The following is a 26,053-nucleotide window of genomic DNA, read 5'->3' on the forward strand; positions in this document are numbered from 1 at the left end:
AAGACTTGAGGCTGTAATTTCTGCCAAAGGTGCTTCAACAAACTATTGAGCAAAGGCTGTGAATACTTATGTACGTGTTATATTTTCCTTCTTTATTTTTAATAGATTTGCAAACATTTTAAACAAACTATTTTCACTTTGTCATTATGGGATATTGCGTGTAGAATTTTGAGGGAAAAAAATGAATTTAATCCATTTTGGAATAAAGCTGTAACATAACAAAATGTGTAAAAAGTGAAGCGCTGTGAATACTTTCCGAATGCACTATATAAAACTAGAAAAACCTGTTTCCTTTGAACGCACCAGCAGTCTATAATATTCGATTGGACATCATTTAAATGTGATATTTTCTCAGTGAGTCTAAACTCTACATTTCCCCTCCGGCAGCTCGTCAGCGTGTCTCACCTGGTGGGTTCATCGAAGAACATGACAGGAGGGTTGTTGACCAGCTCCAGGGCGATGGCCAGACGTTTACACTGACCTCCCGACAGCGAGCTGGTGCGAGTGTGAGCGCAATCGAGAAGACCTAAAGCCGTCAGGATCTCGTTCACCTGTACAGGTGAGGGGAGAGAGAGAACAGACGGATGGCGTCAGGCTGTCTGAAATAAAGACAGACATGTCCTGTCAGTTTTACCTGTAATAATTAACCACTGTGTCTTGCAGCTGAGAACAAAATCATAAAGTGTGTGAGAGCCAATTTAAAGGAGTCGTGCTGCAGGCTACAGAACCAAAACAGCAAACTAAAATAAGCTAAAAGCCTATGTAGAGCTGAAAAGAACTGCAGAGTTGGAATTTCCTGTTTTTCATGGTGTTTATTATATTGTTAGACTTTTCATTTTATTACGTGCTACAGCTTTGACAGGAAGTGAAGGTGGGAGAATGACGTCACCTGTCGGTTCGTGAACTGAAGCCTCGAGTTCAGATTTTGGCCGTCGCCATCTTAGTATATCGGAGCCAGACGTGACCATGAACAGACCAGTTGGGGAGGAGTGAGGGGCGGAGCCGACACTATACCCACCCACCTATAGCAGAAACCTGACTTCACCACAGACTGTTTCTAAAAGAGTTCGTAGCTTCAGGTCTGTAAAATGGTTCTGATCCAGAAGTGTCTTCAGCTGCAATACCAGCGAGTGCCACTAGAGGTCGGCTCCAAAAAGCCTCCGGCTCCATAGACTCCCATTCAACTTCTCTCATCAAATCCAAAGTGAATAAAATGTGTCCATCAGTTATCTCGGTGTTGTTAGCTAAAGTCACTCCTTCTTATTAGTTTTCTGGAGGTCCATCTGAAAATAATCCCTCATTCATTAGAAAAGAAGATTCAAGAAGACCTGTTTTTGGGGGCGTGTCTGTTTGATTGACAGGCCTGTTATGAAGCCTCCAGTTCTTTCCTGACTGCACTGGCCGGAAAGAACTGGAGGCTTCATAACATTCACAAACCAACAGGTGACGTCACTGTTGGTTGCCGCTTGACTGCATCACAGGCCTGTTAATCAAAAAGACACGCCCCCAAATATACCTCTCTTTGAGGCCTAATACCTAATTAATGATGGAATTAGATGAATTTTATCAAATGACACATCATGAATTGTGGGGAAAAAAAGGCATTGACTTTGTATTTCAGGAGAGAAATTAAATGGAAGTTTATGGAGCCGCTCACTTTTATATTTGATCTATGAATGGAAACTTGATCCACTGGGATGACATGACATAAATCTTTTCTCCTCGTGGGCCGTCAGGATTCCTGATCTGCTGCTTCTACATTTGAATTTTTTAGGAAAGTAAAAGTCTGAATCAATATTAAAACGTCTGTTCCTGCATCTACTTACCGATAACAGCAGACTACGGTTGACAGGCACCACCGTGTGCTATGTAATGTCTCTTGGCCAGATTATCAGACACTAATATTGATTTGTCCGACCCCGGCATAACTTCATGGAACAGGTGTTGAAGGAAAATTTTTTAAAAGCTCCCAGTATCAGATGATATTTTCTCTGTTGCACCTGCAGATTTTAAAAGCACTAATTTTGGACGAAGCATCAGCCAAATAATTGTAATGTCACAACGGTACCTGAGGAGGTTCACATGTGATCCACAGAGAGCACCTTTTATCCACAGTGGGTGGGTGTGTCCAGACAAAGTGGGCGGTCCCCCCATTTAACTGTGGTTGTAGTGAAGCTTGACAAGGACTTTGGTGTGTTTGAGGTATGACTGATAGGATCTATGATCCCTCTCTACATGCTGGAGCTGTGACTTGTGTGGCTCACCAGTTCTTTCTTCACGTCCATCGTTTCATCCAGCTTTAAATTGGCTGAAACCTGCAGCAGAGAGAAAACGTGTTTCACCATCACGTCATGTCGAAGCTATGAAACACGTGAGCAGGGAGAGACAGACTCTGGTCACGGGCTCATTCCTACAGACACACAATCACTTCTAGGATTACTATACTCTTCCATAGGTTTCAAAATAAAAGCATCTCAGAGAGTTGATATTTGCTCACCATCATGGCCTCCCTGGCTGTGAGGTGTGGCAGCAGCATGTCTTCCTGCATGATGTAGCAGGACATTTTCCTGAACGTCCTCAGGTCCCGGGGCTTCCCATTTACCAGGATATGACCCTTCATCCCTGTTTCCCTGAGCAGCCGGAAGGACAAACAGCTTAGTTTAATGGGCCGTACTGGACACAGAGGTACTGAGTGTAACATTGAGGACATGATTACTGTCATTTCAGTCTCTCACCTGTATCCAGCGAGGATGTTCATCAAGGTGGACTTCCCGGCCCCCGAGGGCCCCATGATCCCGATCAGCTCTCGACTGCAGAACCGTCCAGACAGGCACTTCAATAAGGCTTTGAAACCTGCAGACAACAGGATGGGCATCAATGGCATTGAACAACAAAACAAAAAGAACTTAGTGCACGTCGGTGGAAGTATTTCTGTCAATAATTCTGCCATTTGGAAATGGAAACACACCGTTAAAAGAGTCAATACTCAAATTCAGAAATGTGTATCAAGACACAAAAACAACTAGAATAGGCTTCATCTGAACAGCGCTCTTTAAATTCAACTTAATGCACTTCATGATTAACAGTAAAACTAAAATCATGAAGGTGGAGGATGCTAATTAGCATTTAGCGCCTGAAACAATTGAACTGATGTTCATATTTATGAAGATAACACTTAACAAAACACTATTAATAACACTTAGAAACGGCATCTGACTCAGATAATATCTAGACTGAGAGGTAAAGTGGTTAAATGTTCTCTGCATGTGGGGAGGACGTACACAACAAAGCAACAAGATTCAGAAGTGTTGATAGTCCGCCCACCAACGTGGTGCTATGTTGGATCGGGTCGAACCTCTGATGTGTCAGAGACTTTTCCTACAGAAACATTTGGGTGCCGCAAAATGACTGAAACCTTCAGTCCAATCTGAACTGAAGACGGTTAGTGTTCATCATGTCTGCTCTCCTGTGACGTAGTTTCCAGGTCTGTAAAATGGTTCTGATCCAGAAGTGTCTTCAGCTGCAATACCAGCGAGTGCCACTAGAGGTCGGCTCCAAAAAGCCTCCGGCTCCATAGACTCCCATTCAACTTCTCTCATCAAATCCAAAGTGAATAAAATGTGTCCATCAGTTATCTCGGTGTTGTTAGCTAAAGTCACTCCTTCTTATGAGTTTTCTGGAGGTCCATCTGAAAATAATCCCTCATTCATTAGAAAAGAAGATTCAAGAAGACCTGTTTTTGGGGGCGTGTCTGTTTGATTGACAGGCCTGTGGTGCAGTCAGGTTACAGCTATCGGTGGGCGGGACGTAATATCGTCAGGTTTCCGATCAGATCGGTCAGATCCACCGCTGGCTCCTCCCCCAGCTCGTCCAAATATGGCCACTTCCTGCTCCAAACCGCTCCGAACTAACAAGATGGTGACGGACAGAATCTGAACTGGAGGATTCATAACGTTCACAAACCAACGATGACATCACTGATTGGTTGATGACATCACTGATGATTGATGACATCACTGATGGTTGATGACATCACTGATGGTTGGTCTGGATATTATGTCCATCTGGGAAAAAATTACTTTTCTTTACAAAATATCAGAAGTGTCACATAAACTCAGCTACAAGAATTCTTCTGAGTCAAAGAGACAAAGAGTGAATCGTAAAACAACTCTGAGGAATCAGCTGCATGCGTTTTCAACAAAGATCTCGAGTGTGTGTCAGCTTAGGTGTCTGTCTGCCCACCTCATGAATATTTAACAACAGATAATCAATCCATTGTTTTCTTCAAGTGAGCCAGGACTAAAATCAGGTTTTTAAAAGAGGAATATATTTAATTTGATAAATAATAATGGAGGTCAGATCTGCTGAGTTTCTGTCTGATCACCTTAAAAACAACGAACAAAAATAAACCTTCATTAAACCCAGTTGTGTGTAAAACTCCTGAGGAAACAGTAGAAGAGTGGTGGAGAGGTGATGGACCAGCCGTCCTCTGAGTGATCTGCAGAACCAGGCTGCCTCGTCAGGATGAACTCGCTGTGTTTGGGATCCACCGTCAAACTGATCACTTTTCATTTTTCTTTGTGGTAGTTTATGATAAATGATCAAATGTTTTTGGGGATGAAGATAATTGAAATTCGGTCCAAACTAAGATAATTAAAGGATAAATACCTAATTCATATAGATTCTGTCTGCTTCATTTATCTAAAGGTTATTATTTGATCGGTCAACTGAGTGTAAGGTAAGAACCGCTGCTGAGAGTGTACAGATGTCCCCGTAGTGTGTCGCATGTTAAGTAGTTCTGCTGCTGTGGCCATGCAAACACTCCCTCACAGAGTGAGCTGGACAGACGAATCCTGTTAGACCGTCAAACTGGTGAAGAGACATTTCAAATAAGTTGAAATGTGAATGAAAGCTTTTTGTTATTCGTCTCCAGAAATGTGAAGCTGCCGTTTCTTTAAGCCTTGAGAGGAATCTGCATCATGTCTCAGCGTAATGAAGTCTCCTCCGGCCCACTCAGCTCCATTATTGATGAACTGTCTCAACCTCAGCGGTGCTGCTCAGTCCCCCAGTAGAAACACTGAAGCAGCTGAAGAACCTGATGGTGATGCAGACTGGATGATGTGTTTTCACTCATCTTGGTCTTAGATGATAATTTGCCTTCTTGCAGTACAGCTTTATACTCTGTTACAAACTGGGTCAACTAGACACGACCGACTTCTATGTGAGTTTGAGTGACGGGTGGATGTGTCACCTCTCCTCCTCCAGCATGGCCCCTCCTGGATGGTGTATGACACGTTGATGAACTCCAGGTCCACGGCTGAGCGTTTGGGGAGGTGGGAGAAACGCTGAGCGTCCGTGATGTGGTTCTCCACCTTCTTCAGGTGGGTCAACATGGACGCCTCCTGCTGCTGCGCTGACGGCGGGCTGCCTCCGTTACACAGGACGGCCTCCTCCATGGGGAGACTCACAGAATCGGGTTCCAGCGCCTTATTGTCCATACCGGCTCTCTGACTGTAAAGTAAAGGAGAAACAGAAGGGAGGTGAGTCATGCTTCATTATCTGCTGACACGTCTAATTTTACACCTGCAACTGGGGATTTAGTGCCTTGAAAGCATGTTTGGAGGTCATTTACTAAAAGTTCTCCATTGACACTGAAACAACAAGCAGCAGAGAAAGCCGAGGCGAAGACGCGGCGTATTCGATCAGAACCTTTATAAAGCCACTACACGGATGGAAGTATCAGTTGGTCCGTCACTTCCACCGAGATGTTTCAGCCACTATTGGATGGGTGGCTGTGAATTCTGGTCCAGACATGTGTTTGATTAACCGTGGTGCTGACCTGAGTTCTCGTTCAGCGCCGTCCTCGGGTCAAAACCCGTCTGACACTCATTCCTGACTCAACAACTGGAAATCTGACGTTATTACTTTGTATGAGTGCTGAGCGAAGGTTCAAATGCCAACATGCTGAACTGACAGTGAGTTTGTCCACTAAATTTCAACATGTTAGCATTTAGCTAAAAAAAAAAAATCATTGCACCTTTGTAATCAATAGATGAACATAATCTAGAATGAAACTAAGATGTAAAACGTAAATGTTGCACATTTCACTGACAACCCTTCATCCTTTTTTTTTTGCATGTTGGAGTGGTATTTGTATTGATAAAAAAGTCTATTACATTTCAGATGTCTTGTAAACACTAATTATAAAAAGACCCTGTTTCACAAAGGAAGTGTTTTTATCACAAATTTCAGTAAAGGTCAATATGACTCCTTTTTTTTAAAGTCTTTTCAGTAACTTCTGTTTCTGAGCCTCAGCAGAGCTTCACTGTTAAAATCCCGTTTCCAAAAAAGTTGGGACGCTGTGAAAAATGTAAATTAAAACATATTGTGATGATTTGCAAATCAAATACTGTGAGCTCACAACAAGCTGGATGGTCCCTCTCCTCTTTAACCCGGAGGATGCAGCGTCCATGATTTCCAAACAGAATCTCAGATTGTGATCCATCAGACCTCAGGACAGTTGTTCACTTCACCTCAGTCCATCTTCAATGATCTCGGTCCAGAGAAGGCGGCGGTGTTTCTGGATCATGTTTCTATCTGGTTTCTTCTTTGGAGAGTTTTAACATCATTTGTGGACGCAGCGATGAACTGTGTTCACAGACAATGGTTTTCACAAGTGTTCCTGAGCCCATGCAGTGATTTCCACTCCAGAATAGTGTGTTTTTAATGCAGTGCTGCCTGAGGGCCCGAAGATCACCACCATCCAATATTGGTTTCCAGCCTTGTCCCTTGTGTTCAGAGATTTCTCCAGATTCTCTGAATCTTTTAATGATATTATGAACCGTAGACGATGAAATCCACTAATTCTTTGTAGTTTTACGTTGAGGAACATTATTCTTAGATTGTTGAACTATTTTCCCAAACAGTCTTTCACAGAGTGGTGAACCTCTCCCCATCTTCACTGTTAAGAGTCCATCTCTCTTGGATGCTCTTTTTATATCCCATTTTTTTCTCTTTTTTTTTTTTCTCTTTACACAACTTTTCTAGTCTTTTGTTGACCTTGTCCCAACTTTTTTTAAACACGTCACTTGCATCAAATTCAAAAAGAGGAGATATTTTTCATAAAACTTTTTTTTTTGTTTCAGCATTTGATATGTTGTCTTTGGTCTATTTTCTGTTCAATATGTGTTTATGTGATTTGCTAATAATCCCGTTCTGTTTTTATTGACATTTCACACAGCGTCCCAACGTTTCAGTGTTGTAGATAAACAGATACAGAAGCCGGGAGAGACCGAGCGTTGTTTCCTCTTAATGTCTGCAGAGTGCTGATGATGCAGAAACAGTGGTGGGTAGCAGCGTTCCCTCAGGAGGCTGTGTGTGTGTGTGTGTGTGTGTGTGTGTGTGTGTGTGTGTGTGTGTGTGTGTGTGTGTGTGTGTGTGTGTGTGTGTGTGCCGGAGTGTCTAAATTGAAACCCATTTTCTGGTAAGCAGAGTGCTCACCATCACTTATGATAACATCTGTAATGAAGCCTCTCCCAGGTGTGAGGAAATCAACCATGACTCATATACAGTGGGTACGGAAAGTATTCAGACCCCTTTAAATTTTTCACTCTTTGTTTCATTGCAGCCATTTGCTAAAATCAAAAAAGTTCATTTTATTTCTCATTAATGTACACTCAGCACCCCATCTTGACAGAAAAAAACAGAAATGTAGAAATTTGTGTAAATGTATTAGAAAAGAAAAACTGAAATATCACATGGTCATAAGTATTCAGACCCTTTGCTCAGTATTGAGTAGAAGCACCCTTTTGAGCTCGTACAGCCATGAGTCTTCTTGGGAATGATGCAATAAGCTTTTCACACCTGGATTTGGGGATCCTCTGCCATTCTTCCTTGCAGATCCTCTCCAGTTCCGTCAGGTTGGATGGTGAACGTTGGTGGACAGCCATTTTCAGGTCTCTCCAGAGATGCTCAATTGGGTTTAGGTCAGGGCTCTGGCTGGGCCAGTCAAGAATGGTCATAGAGTTGTTCTGAAGCCACTCCTTTGTTATTTTAGCTGTGTGCTTCGGGTCATTGTCTTGTTGGAAGGTGAACCTTCGGCCCAGTCTGAGGTCCAGAGCACTCTGGAAGAGGTTTTCTTCCAGGATATCTCTGTACTTGGCCGCATTCATCTTTCCTTCAATTGCAACCGGTCGTCCTGTCCCTGCAGCTGAAAAACACCCCCATAGCATGATGCTGCCACCACCATGTTTCACTGTTGGGATTGTATTGGGCAGGTGATGAGCAGTGCCTGGTTTTCTCCACACATACCGCTTAGAATTAACGCCAAAAAGTTCAATCTTGGTCTCATCAGACCAGAGAATCTTATTTCTCATAGTCTGGGAGTCCTTCATGTGTTTTTTGTCAAACTCTATGCGGGCTTTCATATGTCTTGCACTGAGGAGAGGCTTCCGTCGGGCCACTCTGCCATAAAGCCCCGACTGGTGGAGGGCTGCAGTGATAGTTGACTTTGTGGAACTTTCTCCCATCTCCCTACTGCATCTCTGGAGCTCAGCCACAGTGATCTTTGGGTTCTTCTTTACCTCTCTCACCAAGGCTCTTCTCCCACGATTGCTCAGTTTGGCTGGACGGCCAGGTCTAGGAAGAGTTCTGGTCGTCCCAAACTTCTTCCATTTAAGGATTATGGAGGCCACTGTGCTCTTAGGAACCTTGAGTGCTGCAGAAATGATTTTGTAACCTTGGCCAGATCTGTGCCTTGCCACAATTCTGTCTCTGAGCTCCTTGGACAGTTCCTTCGACCTCATGATTCTCATTTGCTCTGACATGCACTGTGAGCTATAAGGTCTTATATAGACAGGTGTGTGCCTTTCCTAATCAAGTCCAATCAGTTTAATTAAACACAGCTGGACTCCAATGAAGGAGTAGAACCATCTCAAGGAGGATCAGAAGAAATGGACAGTATGTGAGTTAAATATGAGTGTCACAGCAAAGGGTCTGAATACTTATGACCATGTGATATTTCAGTTTTTCTTTTTTTAATAAATTTGCACAAATTTCTACATTTCTGTTTTTTTCTGTCAAGATGGGGTGCTGAGTGTACATTAACGAGAAATAAAATGAACTTTTTTGATTTTAGCAAATGGCTGCAATGAAACAAAGAGTGAAAAATTTAAAGGGGTCTGAATACTTTCCGTACCCACTGTAAATAGAGAAAACAGTAGAAGTATTATTATGATGTCCTCACTGCAGTAGGAAGCTATAAACAAAGCACTTCAAAAACACACAACAGTGTTTGCATCCTATCTTCACCCCTTCCTGACCTGAATGTCCTAACTGTGACTGCAAACATCAGTTATTCTCATTATCAATTAATGTGCCAAATCTTTTCTGAAAGATTGAAATGAATAATACATTATTTCACTTGATGATTTATTTTCTGCTAATGTATAAAGAAACTAATCTTAGCTCTACATATTCGTATTTCTTCATTGGAGTTGGTAAACCTGTGATGTGGGCGGCATTACCTTTCCTTCAAATTAATAATTTATTGTTTCCTAAAACCTGTTTGGTGTCAGTAGGAGTTTTGCTTTGTAATAACGACCAACGAAGACTTGGACTCTGCTGAAGCTGCACGACCTTCTGAACCTCAATAGTGATTTTCATCATTTTAATTTTACTTAGACTTTAATTTTAATACAACACAAACAGAATGATGTTTCTATATAGTTAAGTGTCAGACAATGACATTCAGACTGCATTTCTACAGGAGAAGCAGACTGTTGATTGAATAATTGACGTATGGACAGGAGGACAGAGTCACTAAGTTCAACGACTACTGTTGCACATTTTCTTCTGGTCTCTCCTTAGTGAAATGTCTCGTAGTCACTGACTCAAGGTGAAGGTCAAGGTGAAGGTCAAGGTGAAGATCAAGGTGAAGATCAAGGTGACAGTCAAGGTGAAGGTCAAGGTGTAGCGAATGTAGTACCACTTTAAGGCACGTCGGTGCTTTTGTTAGCAATAGCTGGTTTTACCATCCAAAACACTGGGACATTCAACGTTGCTTCTGACTGTCTCTAGTTCAGTAAAAAATAAAACTACCACGCATCATTTGTAAAAGTTGTAATCTTCCAGTTAGTTTCAACCAGGAACTTTCACTAAAACGTGAAGCGCTGCAGAAAAGCGCTGCAGAAAAGCCACTGACTCCTTCAGTGGTGATTCAGTACAGTGAGTTCTTACTTTCTAAGGTTTGCTTACACATCTCCTGAACACCTTTGCTGGCAATAGTTCATCATTAGTGTAAATTTATATACCGTTCCTGGAAAACGATAGTTCAGCCACAACCGACGTCAGAAACAATCCATTTCCATTGTCCTGGCAGGACTCTAAGGAGCAGAAATATGCAACTCCCCTGTGATCGCGAGGTGATTAATGATCATCGAAAGGGAGATATGTCTAATCTACTTTGTTCTGCACAGACCACTGTAGAAACGGTTCCCAAGTCTGAGGTGGTACAGTAATTTGTCCTTTTTGAGAAAGAGGTCTCATTTAATCACTCATGGGGTTCTTAATCCCCTCAGGGATTAAAATCAACTTTCTTTTCTGGCCTTGATCTGCTCGGAGCGGGAGGGGGCTGGAGGCTGGGGGCTGGGAAAAAACCTGCAGACTCAGGTACACTACCAAGCACCAAGCCAAGCCGACGTATGGGAAATGACTGCTCCTTCACTTGCCCTCCAGATCACACCTCATTTCCCTGACAGCAAGGAAGGAGAAGTCCGAGAAAAGTCTCCCACGGGTGTCAAAGGGTCCCGATAAGTAACAGGGAGACATGTTACGTATGCCAACATGTCACGGGTGGAGTTGGATGGGACTGAACCACTCCGGGCGAGAGGGAGCAGAAGGAAAGAACTCGGTGACCTGAGATCATACCGCTTCAGATTATCTACTGTACCACTGTTACACTTCCATCTGACTCTAATCCAGCTGCATTCGGGGCATCAAGTCTTAGAGTCCTATTAGAATCAAATCAAGTGGTTCGGTCCACATGGCTACAAAGAGACATCAAAGTGATGAAATGGGCTTGTGGCGCTCGCCTGGTTTAACAGGAATGAACTCAGAACAAAAGTCCAATCTACAGATTTTGTGTTCAACAGATCTGAGAAATGTCATTGTGACCAGGTTACAGCGTATTAAGGACATGTATGTCGAGGCGAATAGAAAATATGTTGAAAATGAACACATCAGACTGGTTTTTTTTTCATGTTTCTAAGCAACACTTCAGGCTACAGAGATCCTGGTTCATCGTGTAGACCCATCACATGTCCTCAGCACGTGTTGAATCCAAACATCACGTTACTGAAGACCCAAAACTAGAATTGCATTTTATGGAAGTCCACTCAATTTGTTTTATTATCAGGAGTTTGACCAGAAGATTTAAAACATATTTTACATTTGTGCACTAAAAAAGAAGCTGAAACCACCAGACAATTGGCATGAATACTGGAAGTAAAAAAAAAAAAAGAAGGCCCATCAGCACCTCTAAAGTTGCAAGTAAACCTCACGGAAACAACAAGCATCCAGGAATTCACCGTTTTCCAACAAAAGTACCAGGCGGAGATTCACTGGGAACGACTTGACGACTTTTGAAAGCTGCTGACTTCCACTCTGCTTGTTTTCTCTGCACGCCTATGTGGGCTGCATGGGCATACTGTTTGTGCATGACAAAAAAAAAAAAAATGCATAAATTGTAATTCATGGAGGTGGCGTTTCTTTTTCACCACTGTTGTGTATGTACACAACCTACAACCTTCCAACACATCACTACCTGTGGTTTCATAGGTTCACGCATTCAGTAAACTGAGTTCATTCTCATGTGAAGTCACATTATAGAGAAAGTGAAGGAATGAGCATGAGTGCCGCCTGAGTGTGAAGCAGGGAAATGAGCATCTTTCTGTACACAGTGTGCCATAAAACTGGAGTTGCATAACATAAAGCTGTATGACCCTTTAAATGTGACATTTTCCCACCTGAGCCGACAGGTTTTACCCTCAAAACACAAAAAGCAAGAGAAAGTTGGTTTCACGCAGCCTGAGGACAAATAAATAACAGGGCTATTTTCTTTCATATCTGATCTTTTATTTGGGTCTATTTATGTATTATTTATTTATATCTACACATTTAAACATTTGAGAGAGAAAAGGCTACTTATCTTCACTCACAGAGGAACAACTCATAAAGATGATATCTCGTATCAAAGCCGTGAATTAATTAAATAAGCCCGGCTTCTAAAAATGGAACAGCTCCAAGTCAGCTGGGTGTATCTTTTTATACACTACCGTTTTCTATGATCAGGAAATATCTCAGACTCTCTGTTTGTAAGGAAGTAATACCACACAGCTGAAGAAACTTATAAATGGGATTTAAACTCTGATATCATAAGTGCAGCAGCATCTTTTCTTTCTAGGAAAACTCATATCTTTAAAAAAAATCTGTAGTTGAGTAATGACTCTTCAACGAGAGGTAATAAGTCTGGTTTGACCTCGTCTGCTCTAGCCTGGTTAGAAACCCTTGTTTGTTCACGAAGAACCGGTTTGAGCATCCTGTAAAACTGGAAAGCAGTAAGTGTCATGGCCTTCTCATGTAATGGCCGCCTGACCTCGTTTTGTTCACTTGAGGACCCGTCAGGATAAGATATGTGCTCTTCTTCTTGTCCAGCAGCAACCACAGCAGCAGTGAGTTTAGATGCTCTTCTGGTTGGATCTCGCTTTATGTGACAGTGATGGAAGAAGTGCTCCAATCTTTACAAGTTAAAGCTGCTGCATTCAAAATACTACTGAAGTAAAAGTACAAAATATTTATCTACCAACAAGTATTATCTGCAATTGTCATTTCTTGCTGTAATTTGTCAGCATGTAGCCAGTTGTGGCGAGTTTAAAAGTGCTGCATCATGTTTTATAAGCTCTCTATGAATGTAAAATCTTTATCTAAAAGGTAAGCGGTGTCTGCAGGGTTCACCAATTCATGTTCAAGACTGTTTGACCTTTAACACCATAGAAAATGCAATTTAGTACCTTTTCACAGTCATCAACGAACAATGGAAAACAGCAATACATTGATTTGTTGACATCTATATCACAGTTTTGTCAGTACTTTGCTGCTGTATATGAAGATGAAATTTTGTAATATTACTAAGCTCAGACAAAAGGCCTGTAGAGGTTAGAGGGAGCCCGAGGACCCGGGTCTCTGTACCAAGAGACTCTGGGTCTGATTTATTGAAGGTCTTTGTGTAAAATCACCTGCAAACTTCACACCAACTGCAAACAAATGTCCATCAGATCTACTGACGACGTGCAGCGAGGACTGCATCTTCTAAATGTGCAGTTTAACACACGTTGTCCATTCTGCGTGTTTTCCTGCATGTATATGTAATATTGGACGTTTCTGCTTGGAGGTGCAAAATACTGGGAGGAAACATGCAAATAGAACAATTTATCACCCGCAATGATATTTACTAAACCTGGAAGTAGAAACTGGAGAAGTGATTGTTGTGTATTTTAGTACGACTGAAGGTTTTAATCAGATGAGCATCAGGAGAGACGGCTGCTCTTATTGTGAAGGAGACACGGCTGCTCTTATTGTGAAGGAGACGCAGGAAACCACAGAATACGTAGAGAACCAGGTTTTACACCCGTTAAACATTTCTGATGTCAGAGGCAGAAATTATTGTCCAGCAATGATATTTCTGAGTTACTGAATGAACAGAAAGATGATTGACAGCCAACAACAAGGAGGAGCCACGAAATAACCAGCATTTAAAAAACTTCTTCCGACTCAGCATTTTGCTGCCTCTGGGTGGTTCCAGCGTATCTCTGCTTGGATCTCCCTCCAGTCCTGTTATTCAGGTGAGCTGTCACATCCTGAATGAGTCCTGCAGAATTCACAGGTAGCTTCATCTGGTTCACGAGACCTCCAGGAACTCAATGAAATCAGCTGCTCATCACAGAAAGATCTGGACCTGCTGATCGCTGTCTGTTAGAGGATCTCATCCACCGTCCTTTTTGTTTTCCCTTCAGTATTGACTTCCTCACTGATGATCTCCTATAAAGTGTTTTGTTCTTATTATTTTTATATTTCTTAATTTCAATGGGATCAGATTTCCTTTTGGTTTTGCGGTCGTTCTGTGTTTTTCAGTGCTGGAATCACTTTAACACACAAATCCTCATTTAAATAGAGATTTGCACCTGACTTCAATGATGCAATGAACTCAGTAAATCACCTGCAAAACGGGCGCAAAAAAAAGTGCAAATCTTTGGAAGGAACACGCAATTTAGTACCTTTATTTGAGATCTTAGTAAATCAGGCCTTCTATGTACAAAAAAGTCAGGATGCTAAATACAAAAAGAATAGGATCATTTGCAAATCATGTAGAAAATAGACCAAAGACAACATATCAAATGTTGAAACAGAGAAGTTTTATCGTTCTATGAAAAATATCTGCTCATTATGAATTTGATGCAGCAACACGTTTCAAAAAAGTTGGGACAGGGTCAACAAAAGACTGGAAAGGTTGTGTAGTCTAAAAAAAAAACACCTAGTTGAACATTGCACAACTAATTATGTTACCATGGCAACAGATCAGTAATATGATTGGCTTTAAAATGATCATTTCAGAGAGGCGGAGTCTCTCAGCAGTGAAGATGGGGAGAGGTTCACCACTCTGTGAAAGACTGTGTTGGAAAATAGTGCAACAATCTAAGAATAATGTTCCTCAACGTAAAACTACAAAGAATTAGTGGATTTCATCGTCTACGGTTCATAATATCATTAAAAGATTCAGAGAATCTGGAGAAATCTCTGAACACAAGGGACAAGGCTGGAAACCAATATTGGATGGTGGTGATCTTCGGGTCCTCAGGCAGCACTGCATTAAAAACACACTATTCTGGAGTGGAAATCACTGCATGGGCTCAGGAACACTTGTGAAAACCATCGTCTGTGAACACAGTTCATCGCTGCGTCCACAAATGATGTTAAAACTCTCCAAAGAAGAAACCAGATAGAAACATGATCCAGAAACACCGCCGCCTTCTCTGGACCGAGATCATTGAAGATGGACTGAGGTGAAGTGGACAACTGTCCTGAGGTCTGATGGATCACAATCTGAGATTCTATTTGGAAATCATGGACGCTGCATCCTCCGGGTTAAAGAGGAGAGGGACCATCCAGCTTGTTATCAGCTCAGTTCTAAAGCCAGCATCTGTGATGGTACAGGATGCATTAGTGCACATGGCATGGGTAGCTTGAACATCTGGAAGGAAGCATTAATGCTGAATGATATATTCAGGTTTTGGAGCAACATATGCTGCCATCCAGACAACGTCTCTTTCAGGGAAGGTCTTGTTTATTTCAGCAGAACAACGTCCAACCACATTCTGCAATTGTTCCAACAGCATGGTTCTCTAGTAGAAGAGTCCGCTGATAAACTGGCCTCCTGCAGTCCAGACCTGTCAATCATTGAAAACATCTGGAGCATCAGGACATGAACAATACAACAAAGGAGACCCTGAACTGTTGAGCAGCTGAAATCCTCTATCAGGCCAGAATGGGACCACATTTCACTTTCTAAACTCCAGAAACTGGTCTCCTCAGTTCCCCAACGTTTCCAGAAGAGGTGATGAAGCTCAGTGGTGAACATGATCCTGAAACAACTTTATAGAGACGTGTTGCTGACATCAGATTCAAAATGAGACGATATTTTTCATAAAACAATACAATTTCTGTTTCAACATTTGATATGTTGTCTTTGGTCTATTTGCAGTAAAATATGGGTTCATGTAATTTGCAAATCATTGCAGTCTGTTTTGCATTTTCACAGCGTCCCAATGTTTTTGGAAACAGGGTTAGAGGTTTTGTTTGAAATTCATACATCTCAGTTAATGGACTACAAAAAAAAGACAAAACTCTCTCAAAGTGCCACGAAGAGACTCAGCTGGCAGTAAACAGGCTCTAAATCAAGGAAAGGTATTTCAAGTAAAAACACTATTTGATATTCACAGAGAACTTTTCAACTATCATTTGATGAGCTGCGCACACACACACACACACACACACACACACACACACACAAAATCGTAAATTATGTCCTAACAAATGACATCAAACTTCAAAAACCTCGCCTGATGGGAAGTAAGTCTTCAGCTGGATGTTTGAGCAGCACATCTAACATCAAACTTCTTTCTTCTGGCCATTGATGTTCGGTCTGTCTTGTTGCAGCTTCACTCTCTAACCACTGTGTGTAGCTGTGGTAGACCTATGATTCAGGCTTCACCCAGCAGTTTGCAGTGCACCTCGTTATCCTTCATTTTCTACAGATCCACACGCAACGGTTTGACGGCTGAAGTTATCTTTGGTTGTTTCGCTTCTCGTGTTGTTCCACAGCTTGGTCGTGACACGTTCCTCTTCTCAAAGCAAAGCAAACAGCTTTTAGGTACATTACCGCCACCTTCTGGCAATAGTAATGCATTACGACCAGGAACTGATCAAAACAAGGAAAATGAGACGAGAGGATTGTTGCCTTAACTATTCTATTTTTTATGACCTGTCCCTTCTCAAAATGACCATAAAACGATTCAAAACGGCAACAAATGAAAACAAATGACCAAGAAGAAATTTAAAGACTGAAGATGACGTCAGCCAGGAGGTCCCGATACCACTATCTCATAATCTGTCCATAACAAGACTCACATAAGCAGCAAACAACATCGACTGGAGACCACTTAAATAATTAACAATTCACTTGTCAATCAACACTCCTCCATGATGAGAAAAACAGTTTCTTCAAATTGTATCTGAACAGGATTCATAACTAATGATTGCGTCAACAGCAGGCAACAGATTATGGCTTCTAGACTCTTTTTAAAGGTACACCTCTAGATTGTACTTTAGGAGTTAAAGACAACCAGTGACATTAATCTCCACGTCTTCATCCCGTCCTGAGGAGCAGGTCTGACACACTGAGTCCATGTCACTGCACATGAATAGGATCGTATGTTGTGGAGGTCATGAGCAGCTCTCAAAGGCGACTGACAGACGTCTCATGGCTGGTCGGAAGACCGAGTCCCAGTCAGACGCTGACGTCTCTGTGACACTACCAAGGATTCTTCTTTACGTCATAAATATGGTCTAATTGTTCTGCTGGTGAACAGCCGCCTCGCAGTAACACCGGTTCTTCTTACGTAACATGAGAAGACTGAACAGAAGGATATTAAGATCAGACCAGGGAAGTAGGTTAACAGCTCCCATGACTTTGTAGGAATCAGAGCTGAAGAGGCTTTGACAGAAAAAAAAACGTAAAAGCTGGCATACATTCCTGTTCGGAGCCTCAGCGTACACCGTGAGCTGCACGAGGACTTTCACACTTTAAAATCCACCGAGACGAGGAGTGCTCGTCTGTCTGGGAACCTTTAAGGAAACTAAATGATTTGCAGTATTTAAACCTCCATGATCATCTGTTTGTATTCATCAGTTATCTTCCACTTTCAAAGGAAGACTGATAAAATACGTTGGACTTTAAGTTCAGTGTGATAAATTGAGCTCATATGTCAGGACGGACTCTTTCAGTTCGACTTATCACCCACACTTTGACTCCTTTCAATTTTTAAATTGATCTGACTTTACATTTTCTTCCATCATTTTCTTTTGGTATTTCAGCCACTTCAGCTGTGTAAGTATTTCAGCAGTGACGTTTCTAGTTAGTATCCTAAACTACTCTGAAAAAACATTTTATTAGTGCTAATAGACTAAATAACTGCAGTTGTTTTACAGAAGAATAACAACAACAAATATTCAGGGTATTTCTTCCCTTCCTAAAGAGTCATTTGCTGCTTTTTACTTTACGTTTAGGGCCAATAAACAGTGAATTCAGTGGAGTTCAAATTAGAGTATGTTTTATAACTATGTGTATGCACTCACCAAATCAAATGTTACAAATAAAATATGACATGATTTGATGTGGCTTTGAGAAAAGATGCCACATTTTTTAGAAGTAAAACTCAAGTCAAATCAGTCAATTTCTTTTATCCAAATTATAAAATAAATACATTTTTAAAGGATTTTTTAGGTATAGCTTAAAAATACTGGTATTTTTCGAATGAACGGAAATGAACCATCTCATTAATAATGGTAATTAATTAAAGTTAATGGACTGGTTTAATTCACGAGGATAAACACGTTCTTTTAAACTGAAAACGCCACAAAGTACATGACGTACACAAACAAGTGTAATCTGATTGTGATGTTTATGAAATGAAAGCTCTGTTAGCGGGAGCTCGTTTTAAAACTTGTAAACTGCCACGTAAGAATCTATAAGAGTTGTGTGAGTGTGAGACAGCCTGAAGAGGTGGGGGGGTGGGGGGGCATCTACAGCAGGACAGAGGATAAGAAGTCACAGGAAACCCAGAGGAGAAAAACAGAGAGCCTACGTTGAGTGCTGTCGAGTGTCGCTGTCCTCCTCGTGTCTGTCAGGATGTCCGTCTCCTCCCCGGCTGCTGCATCCACCACCGAGCAGCGTCTGGAACAGTCTGCTGCATCTACAGCATCGCTGCACAGAGCAGGGCGGGGGGGGGGGGGGGGGGGGGGCTGTCACATGACGGAAGAAAAGACTCCTCTGCTTCGAATGTGGATTTCTGCCTTTTTAATCTTCATCATGGGAGACAGGTGTGAGCTTATGTTTATGTAACCCACATTTCTACCACCTCACTGCAGTCATCACTTATTTCCCACCAACAGTTGTGGGAGAAGTTTTCAGATCCTTTACTGAAGTAAAAGTATTACTGTCAAAAGAGTTTTTTGTTGACTTTTAGACAGAGGAGACCGGAGCCAGAATACAAGTTAAAAGGTTTAATCAGCAGTTGATTAATGTTGTACAAGAGGAGCGTTTTAACAATGCACCGACATCATGTGGTTACAGAGTGAAAGGCTCAGAGTATGAGCGTTTACAGTCAGTATCTTGTGGACGTGGTCCTCGTAGACTCAGACGATACATTTCTCTTCAGGCTGAGGCCTTCATAATTATCTATTAAAGTATAGATAAAGGGCCTATTATTGACTACTTGATGAAAATAGCAAGTTGAGCCATCTCTACACAGGCACAAAGAGCTGTTCAAGGACGTGTCTCCGCATATTTTACCATATAAAAATGAAATTCTTATAACAATTACAGTTAAAGTGAAAGTCCTGCAGAAACAAATACCACTTCAGTACAAGTACAGAATTATTATTATTACGGTAAAAGTCCTGGCTGTATCTGATATGATTTGATGATGAATATTGTGTGTTAGCAGCATTTGGAGATAAATTTGAAACTGAATTTCAGGAGCAGGACCACACCTCAAACACTCCCCTACCGGCCATGCGCCTATAAATACCTGCCCATCCGGCACATCTGTCTGCTACTGGTGTATGTGTGCTGCTCTGTTGTTCGTGCAGGAACGCTGCGCCGCACGCTCATTTTACCTTCGGGATTGGCTCCATCTTCTTCACCCAGCAGCTGGTCCTCACACCGTCCAGCAAACCCACCAACTCCACTTTCACCAAGGACCAAGCTAAGGCGGTTCACCAGCCCAATCGCCATCGGGAGAGTTCCAAGAAAAAAAAAAACTTCCCCGCCGTCCTTCATCCGAGATTCCGCTCGAGGAAGATCATCCATTGGTAAAGTCACCGGCACAAAGTAGCTGCAGTCCTTCACCTGCTCCAGCACTCTGCTGTGGTAAAGGGAGTCTCCGGGCACAGCTGTCCGCCTCCAGCCGTATCCACACCACCAGCCATGAAAGAAGAAAACAAACAAAAAAACCTCCAAGCGAACTGTGCTCCGTCGGCAAAAGTCCCATCAGAAAGAGGGACCGTTACCACCACTCCCTGAAATGCTGGTTCCAGAGTTGGCCATCCCCCATTTCACCCAACTGCAGGTCTCATTGGGCCCTAGAGGGCCAGGTTTGGATTCGTCAGTCCTTCCATTTCCTCAGATTGCAGCACTTGGTTCAGACACCGAGATGCCGGGTTCGGGTCCTTCTGTCCCCCTTCAATGATCCGTGTAGTATTCTGTGGTTCCACTGACATTTAATTGTCCAAGCAAACGAAGGACACCGACCAAGTCTCTGTCCACCATATCCCGAGATGTTGCCGTCTGACAGCCCTAATGCAACACTTCCTCATATTTTGTGAAACATGTTCACTGGTATCACATTATCGGGGCACCTGTATCTGTTTTGAACTTTAGTTTGTGCTTCACTTTTCCTATTTCCACCGCTGCGAATGGCCGTTCCCTTGCTGTATTTTCATGCTTTTATATAATAGTGTCAATGTCCAGATCCATCGAGGCCTGTTCCGTGCTTCTGAGATAGCATGGACTTTCTTGGGCTTGTATTTTGTCGGCTGATACTGTGTTTGTCCGACACATCTTAGCAAGTAGTTGGTCTTTTTGCATTTATTTCACTGACGCCCTTCTTGCAGGGCATGCGACCGTGCTGTCTTCCACATGCTCCACACTCCTTGCTGCGCTGCTATCGTTCCCCACAGTTATTTTGCGTCCGTGGTATCTTTGTTCGGAACTGAACGGCTTCCTGCTAACTGCGTGGACAGACCGGCCGGCTGTATATTAGCAGCGGGGCAACCCCTCGTCTTCAGCTGCTGTTGTGATAGCTCATGTGAGCGTGCGACGTCAATCGCTTTCTCGAGCGTTAAATCTGAACCGTGACAGAGTAGTTTTCCCCGGACTCTTGGAGATCTTGTACTGAAAACGATCTGGTCTCTAATCATCTCATCCCCATTAGGGTACTTGCAGTCTTTTACTAGCAGCTTTAGCTCAGTCACGAACTGGTCCAAACTTTCAGAGTCCCTTTGTATCTTTCCATGAAACTTATATCGCTCCAACATGGGGTTAGCTTTGGGCGTTCCTTCCCGCCACTCGCTCTCATTCATGCCATCTACATCCCTAGCTCTGAACCCATCGCCCTTATTGGCTCATCCAGGCCAGGAATCAGAAAAAAAAAAAAAAAAAGAGAAAAAAGGCAGGAAAAAAGAAAGAGAAGACGAAGGCAACATCTCGTTGCCAACTGGAACGGTGTCACCTCTCCGTGATCGATTGTACCACCCGGCCGAGTTTCGGCTCTGAACGGTTGCCGTTCCTTCTGCCAATCTTTGGGGGTCCTTATGGTGGTCGATTTTCTCCGCCAAATAGCATTCATATTAAAAATTGTTAGAAAAATGACTCAGAGGCTGTATTCAAAATCAAACATATCGGACATTTATTCTTGCAAGAAGGAGCAAATACATGTACACTCAAAGAAAGATGTCCAGCATTGCTCGAAGTCTCTCCTCCGTAGGGCAGCTTTATACAGTGTGACAAACAATTTACAGTCATCCCCACTTCCTTTGTATCTGCTTTTGTATGGTAATACTGAGTTGGTTGTAGGTCACAAGATAAGGACACAGGGGAGTGTTGATTAGATGCCGAAAATAAAACAAAAGAAACTTTCCGGAGCCACTTGCAAATAAGATGAGAGAATCTTATTTTCTTTCCATCAAAATCTTTTCCAAAACTCCCTCCATCATGCCCTGCTGCAACGGAACCATCCGGTGATCGTCGCTTCCTTTCATGGGAGTAGGAGCCAAGATCCGTGATCCATCTTGGCGACCTCCCCGTCGTCGACATCAATGGCAGAGAAGAGGAGGCTCCCTCGCCTTCACGTCCTTCATGTCTCGCGTGACCGTCACTCGCTCACCTTTCATGCCCGAGTCGAACGTGTTCTCCACCTTTTTCACACCCTTCGATCTCTTCCACTGCTGCATTGCCACCGTTCCTTTAAACTGCTTTCCGTGTGCCCAGGAACCAACGTTCTTGCTGCTTCTTCCGTGTCCCGTGAAAAGCTGAATTAACCCTCGTCAATCAATCCGCCCTGGGTCGTCCTGGGTCGTGTTCAGACGGGCTTCCGAGCTGCTCCTCACTCGTCACGGCTTCAGGAGCTGCGCATGGGTCGGTTATCACTGCTTTCTCTGATTGTTTTTTTGGGGATCTGCGAGGCCCGAGAGCTGCAGTGGATTCTCAGCTGAGCCTTCCCCAAACCGCATGTCTTGCTCAGCTCCAGCGCAAACCACCATCCCATAATCTATAAATTCTGTTCATACTCAATTGAGCTGGAGGTCCTTGCTAGTTAAGTTACAGTTGGAGCTGCTCTCAACCAGTTTTCAACAGATCAACGTGAAGATGATTACTGGGAGAAGAGAGAAGAACAAACAAAGTTCTGATCCACAAATCTGTTCTCAGGTTTTGAACCGTTTTCTCTAGATATTTGAACATTCATTGAAAAGGAACCAGGTGAGAAGTTTAGAGGGAAAAATGTCTGTTTGATGAAGCTGTTAACAACTCGGAGACATCTGAACTGAGTCTGACGACACGCTGACATTACACTGAGGACACGCTGAAGACACGCTGACATCACGCTGAGGACACGCTGAAGACACGCTGACATCACACTGAGGACACGCTGAAGATACGCTGACATCACACTGAGGACACGCTGAAGACACGCTGACATCACGCTGAGGACACACTGAGGACACGCTGAAGACACGCTGACATCACGCTGAGGACACGCTGAAGACACGCTGACATCACGCTGAGGACACGCTGAGGACACGCTGAAGACACGCTGACATCACGCTGAGGACACGCTGAAGACACGCTAACATCACACTGAGGACACGCTGAAGACACGCTGACATCACACTGAGGACACGCTGAAGACACGCTGACATCACACTGAGGACACGCTGAAGACACGCTGACATCACACTGAGGACACGCTGAGCTCTAAACGTTCATCAGAGTTATAAGTAGTGACGATTAGTGAATCGCCGACTCAAGCCTCCACCTGCTGACGTCCAGCTGACCGAGACGTCGTCCACCTCCACCTGCCGACGCCCAGCTGACCGAGACGTCGTCCACCTCCACCTGCCGACGTCCAGCTGACCGAGACGTCGTCCACCTCCAACTGCCGACGTCCAGCTGACTTAGACATCGTCCACCTCCACCTGCCGACGCCCAGCTGACCTAGACGTCGTCCACCTCCACCTGCCGACGTCCAGCTGACCGAGACGTCGTCCACCTCCAACTGCCGACGTCCAGCTGACCGAGACGTCGTCCACCTCCAACTGCCGACGCCCAGCTGACCTAGACGTCGTCCACCTCCACCTGCCGACGTCCAGCTGACCGAGACGTCGTCCACCTCCAACTGCCGACGTCCAGCTGACCGAGACGTCGTCCACCTCCACCTGCCGACGTCCAGCTGACCGAGACGTCGTCCACCTCCAACTGCCGACGTCCAGCTGACCGAGACGTCTTCCACCTCCACCTGCCGACGTCCAGGCTAACCAAGATGTCTCTGCCTGACGACCTCCACGGGACCTTTGGACCAGCATCGTAGCCAGACGAACGGATTGGAAGCTGAGAACGGGAGGAAACCCCCGTTATTCGACTCCCATCTACTGGACCTCTGAGCGACAACATGTGGACCCGTCTCCGGCCCGTGGTCACATCACAAAGTAGGCTGGTTAATGGTCCATGTCCATGTTTGCGATTGGTCAGAGGCTGCAAGCCCCGCGCCTTTAATGTGAATGGAGCTGGACTGGGAAACCCTGGTTGATTGATGGAGTTGATAACCAGCCTCATGTGATCCTGGATGTTGAACCTGCTGAACACTGTGTGGAGGATGAAACATGAAGCTTCATGTCTCCAGGCAGCTGTGAGACATCTGATGACTGAATAAACGTTTTCAGGAACTCACTGTGAATCATCCCCTTGTCAAACGGGAACCTTTCCACCACAGTCCCTTGGCTGCCGGGGAACTCTCGAAGGTGAACTGAAATTTAGGATCAAATCCATCAAAATATACAGAAAAAAAGCAGCGAGCAGCAAAAGAGGTTTTGATTTCTCAGTAAAGTCACTTTAGAAAAGACAAATTGAAAACAAAGTAAAGAACATACTGATGCACGACCGGTTTTCACTGCTGTTAGCCTTACTTCTGACATGTGGACATCCATCAATATGGATGCCTACCTGGCTGTAACATGCCATTTTGTGGGTGAGAAAACACACTCAGTTCAGTGCTGTTAGGAGTGCAGGCATTCCCCCAATCACACACTGCTGAAAATATAGCTCGTGTGAAAGCCTCCCTGATGGAGGAATGGGGAATCGCTAATAAGGTGACATGTATGGTCACTGATGGTGCTCCCAATATGGTTGCCTGTGTGAGAGAGCTGAAGCTTCGGCACCATATTTGCATTGCACACACACACTGAATCTGATAGTGAAGAAGACACTTGACCAGCAGCCTGCGCTCTCTGGCATCCGGGCCAAAGCACGGAAGCTGGTTGGCTTCTTTAGAAGCAGCACCACTGCTGAGGTATGCTCTTTCCCTTTATTCCAATTTCTAATAACGCTAATAGTTTGTCTGTGTTCCTACTGCAGTGATTTAATGGCCTACTCATCTGTATCTTTAAAGGAGAAGCTTACACAAGTGCAACTTCATCTGGGGATGGCAAACATGAAGCTCATGCAAGAAGTGGAGACCAGATGGAGCAGCACATATTTGATGCTGCAACGTTTGGTGGAGCAAAGGGAGCCAGTAGGAGCAGCGTTAGCTGGGTGACAACATGACATCCCCTTCCTAACATCAGAAGAGTTCAACATTGTTGGAGGGTGCCTTTCTTTGCTGTCTCCCTTCTATGATGCCACTGTAGAGCTGTCAGCAGAGGAAAATGTGTCTGCCTCCAAAGTTGTCCCCCTCGTGAAGATGCTGGATCACACCCTTCAGGAGGAAATAACAAAGCCGGCACCTGCAGCAGCGTTGGAAATGGGAGACCAGCTCATCAGGCAACTCCGGGAGAAGCTGTACACTTTGCAGTCGATGAGCAACATGTCTCTTGCTACCCTCCTGGACCCCCGATTTAAAGCAATAGGATTTTTCAGCCAAACAAAAGCCACCGAAGCAATAAAACGACTGACCTCCGAGTGTGCCACCATTATACGGTCAACACAAAGCAGAGAGGAAATCCCCCAGGCTTCCACCTCTCATGATGTCACAGGAGGGAATCTATTATTTTACATTTTGAGATCAATTATTCCTATGAGAACACTTAGTAACATGATCTGTGGTTTCCTCTTAGGTAGCAAACTGTGGCATCGTTTCGACACCAGCGTCATGGAGGCACGGAAGACTCAAAATGTGACAGCAGATGCCCTGTGGAGGTCCAGCGCTACCTGTCAGAGCCAAATATAAGCAGGCTGGGAAACCCTCTGGAGTACTGGGAGAGGCAACATTTACTGTATCCAAATTTATATAGACTTGCTCTTGCGTTTGTGTGCACGCCAGCATCTTCTGTACCCTGTGAAAGGGTGTTTTCAAAGGCCGGAGAGGTTGTGTCAAAAAAAAGGAATCGTTTAAAACCAAAAACTGTTGAGAAACTGTTATTTCTGAATAAAAATGAATAAAATGTCCCCTGTCCTGTACATCATTGTCCAAGTTACACAAGCATATTCAGTCCCCTCTTCCTAGTTCCACAAACACTTCCACTGTCCTCTGCCTGCTTAAGCTCATGCCATTTTCCTAAAGTGACAGAAAAACATTATTACACAACCTGCCATATCATATGATACGACCATTTTGGGAAAATTTACACACACAGAATACATTCAAAAAATATTTTATTATGCACATATGTGATAATTTATGTACAGAAATTATTTGGTCATACATTTTTGTAATTCATAGTCATTCCCAACAGCCATAACAGACACAAACATTCAATGCATCACATGTGGTTCAGATACAGCTGCCTGTCATTATACACTTGGCCAGCAGGTGGTTTCGTGTTCACATGAAGCTTCGAGAAATGAACCCTTTCTGGAACCAATTGGCTGAAGTGGTTCGATGCCTCATGAGGCTTCATCTCACCATCACTAGTGAACATGATCCTGGAACGACTTTATAGAGACGTGTTG

General features: G+C 43.6%; 1 protein-coding gene across 1 annotated transcript in view; it reads right to left on the reverse strand.

The window, feature by feature from the left end:
* LOC138208557 (ATP-binding cassette sub-family G member 4-like) overlaps positions 1-18,544 on the reverse strand; it is a 29,745-nt gene extending 11,201 nt beyond the window's left edge. Inside the window, exons 1-6 of the mRNA XM_069166520.1 lie at positions 18,477-18,544; positions 5,252-5,511; positions 2,736-2,853; positions 2,498-2,630; positions 2,265-2,315; positions 406-551 (exon numbers count right to left, since the gene is read on the reverse strand). Coding sequence (XP_069022621.1) covers positions 406-551; positions 2,265-2,315; positions 2,498-2,630; positions 2,736-2,853; positions 5,252-5,498 — 695 coding nt within the window. The 5' untranslated portion in view covers positions 5,499-5,511; positions 18,477-18,544. The remainder of the gene's footprint in view (positions 1-405; positions 552-2,264; positions 2,316-2,497; positions 2,631-2,735; positions 2,854-5,251; positions 5,512-18,476) is intronic.
* Between the last annotated feature and the right edge of the window lie 7,509 nt (positions 18,545-26,053).

The sequence above is a fragment of the Embiotoca jacksoni genome, unplaced genomic scaffold (genome assembly GCF_022577435.1).
Source record: "Embiotoca jacksoni isolate LCO1_2020_lvr unplaced genomic scaffold, fEmbJac1.0.p SCAF_39, whole genome shotgun sequence".
Classification (NCBI taxonomy): domain Eukaryota; kingdom Metazoa; phylum Chordata; class Actinopteri; family Embiotocidae; genus Embiotoca; species Embiotoca jacksoni.